At 26.4% G+C, this 10898-nt stretch overlaps 1 protein-coding gene across 1 annotated transcript; it reads right to left on the reverse strand.

Moving 5' to 3' along the window:
• Positions 1 to 7176: 7176 nt before the first annotated feature.
• Positions 7177 to 8090, reverse strand: LOC113862395 (WUSCHEL-related homeobox 3). The gene is made up of 2 exons (XM_027495484.1): positions 7698 to 8090; positions 7177 to 7407 (listed from the first exon to the last, which is right to left on the reverse strand). Exons 1-2 carry the CDS (start codon positions 8088 to 8090, stop codon positions 7177 to 7179), a joined length of 624 nt encoding a protein of 207 aa, XP_027351285.1.
• Positions 8091 to 10898: the final 2808 nt, after the last annotated feature.

Raw genomic sequence — 10898 nt, forward strand, 5'->3', positions numbered from 1 at the left:
AGGAGCAATTCACAGAGCATCAATCCTTAATTTGCCACCTGGCTGCATCAAACAATAGAAGACTATAGAATCTACAGTGAGTTTGGATTAAAATTTTTGTAAGCTTGTTGTATGTAATTAGATCTCTGAGTTGTGTTGTTTTTGTCTAGATGTTTGTAGCGTTGTTTATCTTTTCTTCCCCTTTTTTCAACCTTTGTCTTCATCCTCTCTTTGTATCCTGGAAATTTTCATATGCTCTACACTAAATTAATGTTCATCAATCCACCAGTGAACTTGTGATGAAAGAGCAATGTGAACGGTTTGGCAAGTAGATGTGGACCCATATGCACCGGTGTCATAAAATATAATTCATATATTAAAATGTAGAAAGTCCTTTAGTCACATTTTGTTGAAGCATAAAATAATAAGTAAATGAAATATAAAATATAGAAAAATCATATTTGATGCCACTGCTAATGTGTTATTATTATGTTTGCTTAAAATTATGCTGTGTTCTTATTTGGTTAAAAGCTTTTTAATTTTTACTTCTTTTTATTTTACTCTTCATTCAGGAGCCTAAGCGTTGGATAGGAAAGAGATATAAATTAATGATATTTAATTATAAGATTTCTACAATCGACATCTGCACCACCATAGTAGTGTATACACATAAATTAGTCCACTTTTTTTTATATAGAACTAATAAACTTTTCATGCACTGGACAAATATAATAAACAAATTAAATTTTCATGTAAATAAATAAAAATATTATATTATTATTTTAAAATTTAATAAATTAAAAATAAATATTGTGATTATTGATAATAAATACTTTATTTTATTAAATCAAATTTAATTAAGAGATAATATTATAAATTATAAATTTATATTATATCAAATTAAAAATTAGTTGCTTAATATAAAAAAATTATTTAGCATAATAAGAACACGAACTAATTCCTAAAAATACTCTCATTTAAGAATTAATACTCATACATTATATATAATTTTTTAATAAATTTATAACATTAAGAAAAGTAAATATTTATTTAAAAGAGAATAAAAATTAAAAAATTGTGAAATTTTAACTTAATATTAAATTAACAAATAAATATTTAATATAAAAAACACTTAGCATAATATTTAAAATATCTCAATTAATTGATACTCTCAAAGCATCAATTACTGTATGTTAATTAATAATAAAGTCATTCAATTATCAACCTCTAAACATATATTTTTATTGAGATATTAGTTTAATATCATCTTCAATTCAAGTCTATTATTTTAAATAATAGCATACTTTAAAAAAATATTTTAACTTAACTCTAACTATAATTATGAATGTATATATCAAAACTATAAATATTTAATGAAATTAAATAATTTTAAAATATATTTTATTTTACGATAAAAATAGTATAAAAATTAAATTAAATGTCAACAGTCAATACATATTAATAATCATAAATTTAAGAGATAGGACTTTCAAAAATAAACTTTAAATTTGAAAAAAAAAATAGAAAACATAAGATAATTTTTATAAATGTAAAAATATGTATTCAAGAAAAATATAAAAATTTATATAAGATAATAAAAGAAAGTTATGTAATAAATTTAATATTCAAAATTTAAAATAAAATTAACAAAAATATGAGTAAAAAATTCATTGTAATAAAAAAAGTATGTAATTCACACGTTATTTTTAATCAATTTTAATTTTAAAATATATACATAATGTGTAGTTTTACTCTTAATAATTACTTTAAAAAAAATGTAACACAGAAACGTAACCCTGTAGTATTGATTTAAATTATTATTATTATTATTATTATTATTATTATTATTATTATTATTATTATTATTATTATTATTATTATGTAAAAAAAACACTTAAGTTCATGTTGTATTTTAATTCAATTTTATTTATTTATTACTTTAAACATTTTATTATATTAAAAAAGTCAAATCCATTTACAACTATGGTATAATTTTGTTAATTTAAATTGATCATTTCGTTTTATCATATTTTCAGTTTTAATTTATCTATTTTGAGAGAAAAGAAAGTTCATTAAAAAAAACCCAATCATTTTATTATAATTTTTTAATAAATTTACTAATATATCTTTTATAAGTGATTCTCACTTTGATATATCTTTGGATTACTTATATGGTGTAAATGCTTTATTTATTATACTTAATTTTTTTATATAAAAACATTAATAAAAAATAACAGTTAATATTGGTTTAATTTTTTAAATAGACAAATAAATTAAGTATTTATAAATATAAAAATTTATAACTGGTTTTTTTATTACATTTTATACTATATATTATATGTTAAAATAAAATTATTTAATAAAATATTAAATAATTTAAAATTTATAAAATTATATAAATTTTATGTACATAAAACATCAAGTGATTACTTCTTACACTCCTCAACAAATTTGGAGAAAAAGGAAAAAATAGGTCAATCGTGAAAATAGTAGGCATAAGCTAAATAAAATGAAATTACCAAATAATTGATAAATATAGATAAAGTTGTCAAAAAAAAACTCAATTGACTCAGCCTGAACTTTAGCTCAATAAATTAAAAGTTTTATGTGCTAAAAAGTTCATAGGATTATGGTTAGGGTGTTTAGAAATTTATAGGTAAAAAAAATTACTAATATATACTTTAACAGATTACACAATCAAAAATTGTTTAACCCATAAATATTTACATGTTACTTTGAACACTGATAATGTGTTCTAAGATCAAATAAAACTAAAATTAAATTAAAATTATCAAAAACATGTTATTTTAATTTATTCATATAACTAAATAAAAGTTTCATAATAATAATAATAATAAAAAGATCATCTCCAATATTTGTCTTCAATACATGAATCTTTATTTATTATTGTTAAATAATGAAAACATTTTTGGATCTTTTTTTATGTGGAAAAAATGAGAAGAAAAAAAACCAAAATATAACAGTCTTAAAAAAAATTACAAAAATATGAAAGTTTTTCAAAATAACAAAAATCACCAATGCCTCTTTTTTTACTTGAAAATTGTTAACAAAAAATTTATAAGTTTTTAAACAATAATAAAAAACTTACTGATGACAATTTTTATCGTCATCAACTTTTGAGATTTAATCTTAAATATTTAATAATAATATTTTTTTAAAATAGTTTTTAGCTATACAGTATTAAAAGTTTATAAGATTTTTCAACCTCAATAGAACAATTCTTGTCAAAAGAGATTGCACTTCATGGAAAATGAATAGTAGTGTAGGAATGACTCAAGAAGAATCAGAATGTTATAATGAAGCTAAAAGATATAGTGGATGATTTGCATGTTTGGAGCATAAGACTTGCTGACATCTACAAAAAAAATAATGCAGTGATGTGCAATATAGTTGTATATGAACTTGTAAGTTTTGAAGAAGCTCCAAGGGACCAAAAATGGTTGGATGCAAATATAAGAGGAGTTACCCATGACTTAGAAAAATCAAGCATAGGGAGGTAGAAGACCTTACAAAAATAATGTTATAGGAGTAAAATGTGTATTTCAAATAAAATTCAATCCTAATAACTTTATAAACAAGCATAAAATAAGACTTATTGTGAAGGGTTATTCTCAAATATTAGAAGTTAATTGTGTATAATTTTGCTCTAGTAGCGAAATAAGACACAATAAGGCTACTAATTGTTATTGTTGTAAAAAAAAAAAAAAGTGGCAAATGTTTTATATAGATGTCAAGTAAGCATTTTTCAATAATTTTTTAAAATAGAAGATTTATATTAACAACCATAAGATTTTGTGATCAAAGGTCAAGAAGATAAAATTTATTTTAAAAAAATTATATTATATAGCTAAAAACAAACTCCTTAAAATGTGGTACGAAAGATTTAATGATCATTTGTTAAACTTAAACTTAAAAAAAAAAAAAAGTAAATTTCAACTTACACTTTGTGTCTTACATTTTGTGTCAAGCATGTTAGTGCTAAAATTTTTATTATTTCTTTGCATGTTGATGACTTCTTGATAATAGGTAATCACTTACTACTAATTAAATAATTTAAACAATAAATGAAGAATGTCTTTAATAAGACTAAATTAAGTTTTGTGGATCATTTTTTTTTTTTACATGAAAACTATTCAAAGGAATGAGATTTTTACTTGTAAAAATAAACATGCAAAAGAGATGCTAAAAAAAAAATTAACTTGAAGAATGGAAAACAATAAACACTCATATGAATTAAAAGGAATTTCTATAAAACTAAAAAAATCAATGAAGTTCAATTCAAAAACTTAATTGAGTGTTTCAACATTCATACTCATCAGCAAATCAAATAGTATCTAAAGTAATGGGTCGTGCGAAGTCAATAGTGAACATCAACTCTCCGTTTAGTGCAAGAGATGGTACACACATAATATGAGGAAATGGAGTTGTCCTCCTACGGGGTTTATCAAGTTGAATGGGGATGGTGCTGTGTTGTACGTGAAAATAAGCTCTTGCAACAGTATAATTCAAGATTCAAATGATAGATTTATTATGACATTTTCAAGAAAAATAAACCAGTGTTTTGTCACTCAAGCTAAGTTGTGGGCTATAAAACAAGGTCTTTAGCTAATTCATCTTAGAAACTTGGGTACCCGCATTTTGATAGAATCTGAATCCTCAGAGGAAATCACTTTGCTGAAGAATGAATGTCCTCATCAAAGCACTTATTTTGATTTGGTGCAAGAGATATATGAGTTAATAGCTTCATGTACTCGTATATTTATATAGGTAGAGAAGGCAACCTAGTGGCAGACTTGTTAGTTAAACATTGTTTCTTAGAGGAGAATATAATTGTTTATGATTTACTTCCTATTTTCATTCACCATTTGTTAGCCGCTAACTTAGCGAGAGTTATATGATTTTTGGGTTTTGGCCTGTAAGCCTCCTCACTCACAAAAAAATATATATATATCTTATAACTACAAGACTTGATTTCTCATTTTCAGTTAACTTGCATTGTGCTAGTTAATTCACTTTAAGGCAGAAAAAAGAGTTATAAAATAGAAATACTAATAATTTCAGCATGAGTTAAAGTATTTTCTCATGATGTTTGAAAAATTAAGTGATTGTTGCTCAGTCATCTATTTTTAATTTTTTATCAGTTAATAGTTTTAGATCTTAAAATTATAAAATAAATAACTTATTCTATTACTTTTTAAATATAATTAAATTCAAGTAGTATTCAATAAAAGAAAAAAAAAAAACACACGTTTTATAGCTAATTCTGTGCGCTCCTTTTCTTGTTCCTTATAAAAACAACACCTGCTCCTAAGTATATGATCTGTATTCAAACAGTATATAGAGATTCGAAATAAAATAATTATGAAATGGGCCTATAGACTGTAGAAAAAAAAAAGACATAAATTTCGTTTTAGTTGGGGAACCCAATTATACTAGGCCTCTAAGAATTCAGAACAATGTACAGTAGATAAATGCACAATAATTAGTTATTATAGTAATACATTACCCTATACAGGTATGTATTTTATTCTCAAAAGGTAAATTACTAATAGCATGTGTCCCTAGTTTTATTATCAACCTAGTTTTATCACAATAATATATTTTATTTTATTTTTTCCATTCGTTTTAATCTGAATCCCAGATCTGATTTGTATCATATATCTGGATGTGGTGGTTGAGTCTACTACTAAAATTTTTTAACATACACAAGGATTTGAACTTGAAATTTTGTTTAAGAGATATCGAGTTACTTGTCAATTAAGCAGTATTTTGTGTAATATGTCTTTTTCAATAAAATAAATATTTCCTCTGATTTTTTTTTATTTGACAACAATGGTAAGAGGAGAGACAACGAATGAATATTACACATAGTAACAATAGCAGCTAACAACATTATATTTAACAGGTGGCAATGGCAATTTGGGTTGGATTAAAATTATATAATGTCTTATATATATATATATATATATATATATAGTTTTTTAAGAGATAGTTTAGATTATATAAGAAATTAATAACTCATTTTGTAAAAAGATAAAATATTTAATATTATTAATGTATTAGATCTTATAATATCACGTAATTTTTAATAAAAAAATTTAACTTTTATTAACTTAAACCCTTAATAAAATATATTTATTAAAAAATTATAAAAATGTAATAAATTTTCTTTTAATTAAATTTTACTAGTATTAATTACTTAAATTTAACTTTAAAAATTAGTTAACATTATAAGACATTAGATATAATAAATTTTTATTAAAAATTATAAAATTCAATGTATGAAAATTTTTTATCCTGTACAGTATTGCATGAATTAGAAAAATCCTTTTTATAATTTGTTATATACAGGTTATATTATGTTTTCTTAAAACGTTAGAAAAACTACTATGAAATGTCCATTATGTTGTCTTCTTTATGTGTCATGCAACATTAGCACCAATCACTACCATCTACTCAACAATATTGATTGTTGTGACCATGTACTTTATGTTGGCTGTTTAGTGCGGGTGTGATTCATTCACAAAACCAGCAGCTACCTTTTCATTCCCTCAGAAAGTTACATGTTTAACAAAAGGCTGATTCACCGTATGTCCATAAAGTCTTTTTATTAGCATCATGCACGATGAGAGAAACTCGAGATTGATGAATAAAGGACAACCGGTACACATTAAATAGACTTAAAAGATATAACAGGATGGGACCATGTAGTATCAATACACAAGTTACCAGTTTCACAATTTCCATATAAATTCAGCATATTAGCCAAAAAATATATATATATATATATATATATATATGTGTGTGTGATTACTAAACAAAAGAAAGTGAAGACAGTAATTAGGTGTGGCTGAAAAACACTTAGAAATAAGGGACGAGTTCATTATATGGTCTTCTTGGATAAAATAATCTTGGTATCACACTGGCATATACCATGTACCACAGGATTTTGAGCCAGAAAGAAAGATATTGGAGTTCAATCATGCTAGCTTTCACATGGTGTTGGTGCAACCAAAGGTCCTACGTACAAGACTAAGTACTCTTGGTAATTGGTACATTCCAGCATGGTATATATATATAAAGATTAATTTTTTTTTCCTTAAGCAATAGGCTATATTAACATCTAATGTCACATTAAGTTTTGGTTTTGGTTGATGAAAATGGAATGATAGAGAGTTAGAGTTGCTTGGATGTGTTGCAGTCTTCTTTGATTCTTGTAGTTGTCAGTGGAAAGAGATCAAGAGTCTTGAGAGGTCGAGTGCAACATGAAGATGCTTGGTTAACATCCACAAGTGTCCAACCATAATTGCACAATGTCATCTCTTTCTTCTCTACCAAATTGCTTTGAGGATTATACACATTCCACTTGCAATTCAATGCTTCTTCTGTTGTGTTTGCAGCTCCTCCCTGAACATTGAAATGAAAAAAAGTAGAAAACAGTTTAATTTTTCCCTGACATCATATATAGCTCAAACTGAAAAACCATGCCTATTAATTTATTTGACATTATGTGCATTACTGCCCATGTGGCATTATGTGCATTTACATCCTTATTTTAATCATTAATTTATAGAAGGATGCTATGTTACCAAATGCATCCAAAGGCTATCATAAACATTACCCAGAAAATAAAGATACTAAACATTAATACATTGCTCAGGCTTTGTACATGCATGGGGAAAAAGGAATTAGATTACCTGAAAAAGCAAGGTAGCTGAGTTATAAAAGGAAAAATCTTGGGTAGGAGAACAAGGAGGATAACCAAAGGTACCAACAAAATGGTTAGTGATATCCTGATTCAGTTGGAAATGATGATGAACTTGGAGTTGTTGTTGTTGTTGCTGCTGCTGCTGCTGTAGCTGCAGCTGCTTGTTGAGTTTCCTCCTGAGCTTTTGTCTATCCCTAGCCTTATGGTTCTGAAACCAATAGAACACATTCTTTCCTTCTATCCTTCCATAGAAAGAAAGGTGAGTCGTTATTTGCTGAATTTGAGAGGCACTAGGAGTTCTAATCCCACTCCTATACAGTTCCTCTAAGATCATTAGCTGTTCTGTGGTAGGGCTCCATCTTGATGAACCTGGTGGAGACATTTCTTTCTCTCTTTAGATTTGTGGGGTGGTGAGTTTCTTGAGGCAAGTAAGGTGATGTATAAATAGAGGGACAGAGAGAAAGATACAGTGAAGTAGAGAGGAAGAGACAAAAAGGAAAGAGATTGAGCAGGCATAAAAGAGAGTGGTGAATTAGATAGGTAAAAAGTACTAGTCTCATGCTGATGTTCCTTTTAGAGGAGCATTCAAGTGAGGTTTCAGTTCATGCACAGACAGACAGAGAGAAAGAGAGAGAGAGAGATTCTGAAATAAGATGAGTGAATGAAGAGAACTGATTGTGTGTGAATGAGTCATCATGACCTTATTATTAACTTTTCTTAACAGAATGAATCAGATTCTCCCCAAGTAAGGCTAATTCAGTACTATATATATCTATTTCCTGATAATTAAGCATCTCTAATAATTAATAATTGCTGTAACATGTAAGAACTAAGCTGAAAACATTTCCAACAAAATTAACTGTTTTTTTAAAAATAGAGGATGTTGTTGTACTCCATTAAATTTTCTATATCTCACATCCGATCAAATTAATAGTGCAATATTTGGTACAGTAAAAGATTATTGACCTCACAATTGCATAGCATGTGCCTCACCACATCAAATTCAATGTTCCTACGTTAGAACTGTGCAATATTTCGTGTAATAAAGTAGAGTTAAAAAAAAAAGTTGAATTCGGTGTAATGAGATGCACGTCTTATGTAACTGGATGTGATTAATAGATCATTATTTATGATACCAAATACTGTTTATTGCAAAAGATCCAAAATCCTTAAGAAGATTATGTCAGTTAAGCGAGTAAATTGATAGGTAATCTATTTAATATTACTAAACTATTTTGCATTTGGATGACACAAGAGCAATATGCTAAACAATTATATAATCACAAACTAATAAGTAATAACCAGCGACATTGTCTATGTTTTCTTTTCAAATTTGACAATCCAAGACACATGACATAGAGCTAATAAAAATTAATATATACAAAATTCACAAGAGTTGTTAAAATGAGTTATAGTATACATAAACTAAATAATATGTAAATTAACTCAGCTTGGAGTAAATTATAAGTGAATTGAGTTTAAAAATATTGACCCATAAGGTAGTTGAATCTTTTTATGTACTTCACTTAATCTATTAATTATACGACTCAATCTACAGTGCGTTGGATCAATTCGCAAATTTTAATTTTAATTGTTACTTTATTATAATATTATTTATTTTATTATTTCTCATTAATTCAATAATCCTAAAAAATCAAGATATTTAAGAAAATTAAGTTATTTTTTTTTAATATCTATTTCAATGTCTGTGTTTTTTTATTTTTGTATTTTTTTTATATTTTTATAATCTTTTACTACTTTTAAATTTGATGAGTCAACCCACAGAGTTGCTGTGTTGAGTTGACCCAAGTTAATGTTTTTCTGCCTTACTCTAGAGGTGAACCGAGTTGAGTTAATTTACTACTAAATTCAACTTACTGTGAACTGAATTAACATCTTTTTTTTATTGATACTTGATATCTATTAAAAAATCTTAATATGTTTGATAATTTTATATTAAAATTAATTATTTTAAAGTTATGTTTGAACTAATATGACAAATTATCACTTTTATAATGAATATTTATATATAAAAAAAAAAACCAATTCCGCATCGATCCTTCATGACTATATCAGTATCTAGTACCCTATTCTTGGGATTTAAGGTCAATAAAAGCTATTTTACAAAGTGATGATTATGAGTGTGAAAGATGAAGAAGCAGGGAAGCATATAGAGTGATGAAAAGAAAAATGGTATGAAGACAGGGGAAGGGACAAGGGTAGGAAAGGTGAGACTTGGCAAAATGGGAAGTGATTCAGAGTCACAGGTGGGGTCATTGGGTGTGTGTAAGTGCATGCTTCGTCCTTAGTGCTGACATTTTGAAAACGCAAGCATGGAACAGTTAGAGCCCATAAATGCATGATTCAGAGTGTCCAATGCCTTGTCCGTTTTTGGACTTGTCATCTCTGTCAACATTCCTCACAATCTCCACCGTTCATTTTCCAATTCCCTCACGTCATCAATTTGTGGGTCCCCTTCATGTTCAGTCAAGTGAAGTCAACCACAAATCTTATACCATATTTTTTGGTCTCATCATATTCCATGCTCTTGTTTCGTATTTCGTTACTTTCTACAGAGTTTTCTTGTACTGTGCTGTTATGAAATGTCAATGTTTTTAATTAATTACAATTACTATTTCAGCTTGGCTCAACTCACACAGTATTATAGCGTTAAATCACAATGATAAATCAATGTGGGCCATTAAATCTTGGCTCAATTTTTAAAATGATTTGGTAAAAGCCTGTGCTTGTCGCCTTCTGCTGCTTCTATGTCTCTTTGGATTAGATTCCAAACCTTTCATTACTTGCTTTCATACGCATGCTGTTGTATTCTTTTTCTTCCTTTGACGTGTAATATAAATTTTTGTCTTTGTATTCCTTTTATTGCGATCACTATATTTTAGCCTTTGATTTTGATTTTTCTGAGATCGGTGTCTCAATAAGTATTAGTTATTCGTGAGAAATAAAATGTAACTTTAAAAAAAATTATAGAAACTAAATCCAAATTAATAAGAATGTAAGGACTCATATCTTTTTAGTAAGCAAAAAATTATAAAATACCTAAACTTTCTCAAATTAAAAGGATAAAAATTGCATCTAAAAATCATTATAAAAGAGATTTTTAAATAAAAGTATTAAATGAGCTAATTTATTAGTTATTAAATTAATCTCCCAAATAACATAACATATA

Source organism: Abrus precatorius, unplaced genomic scaffold (genome assembly GCF_003935025.1).
Source record: "Abrus precatorius isolate BTA unplaced genomic scaffold, Abrus_2018 Scaffold3, whole genome shotgun sequence".
NCBI classification, from domain to species: Eukaryota; Viridiplantae; Streptophyta; class Magnoliopsida; order Fabales; family Fabaceae; genus Abrus; species Abrus precatorius.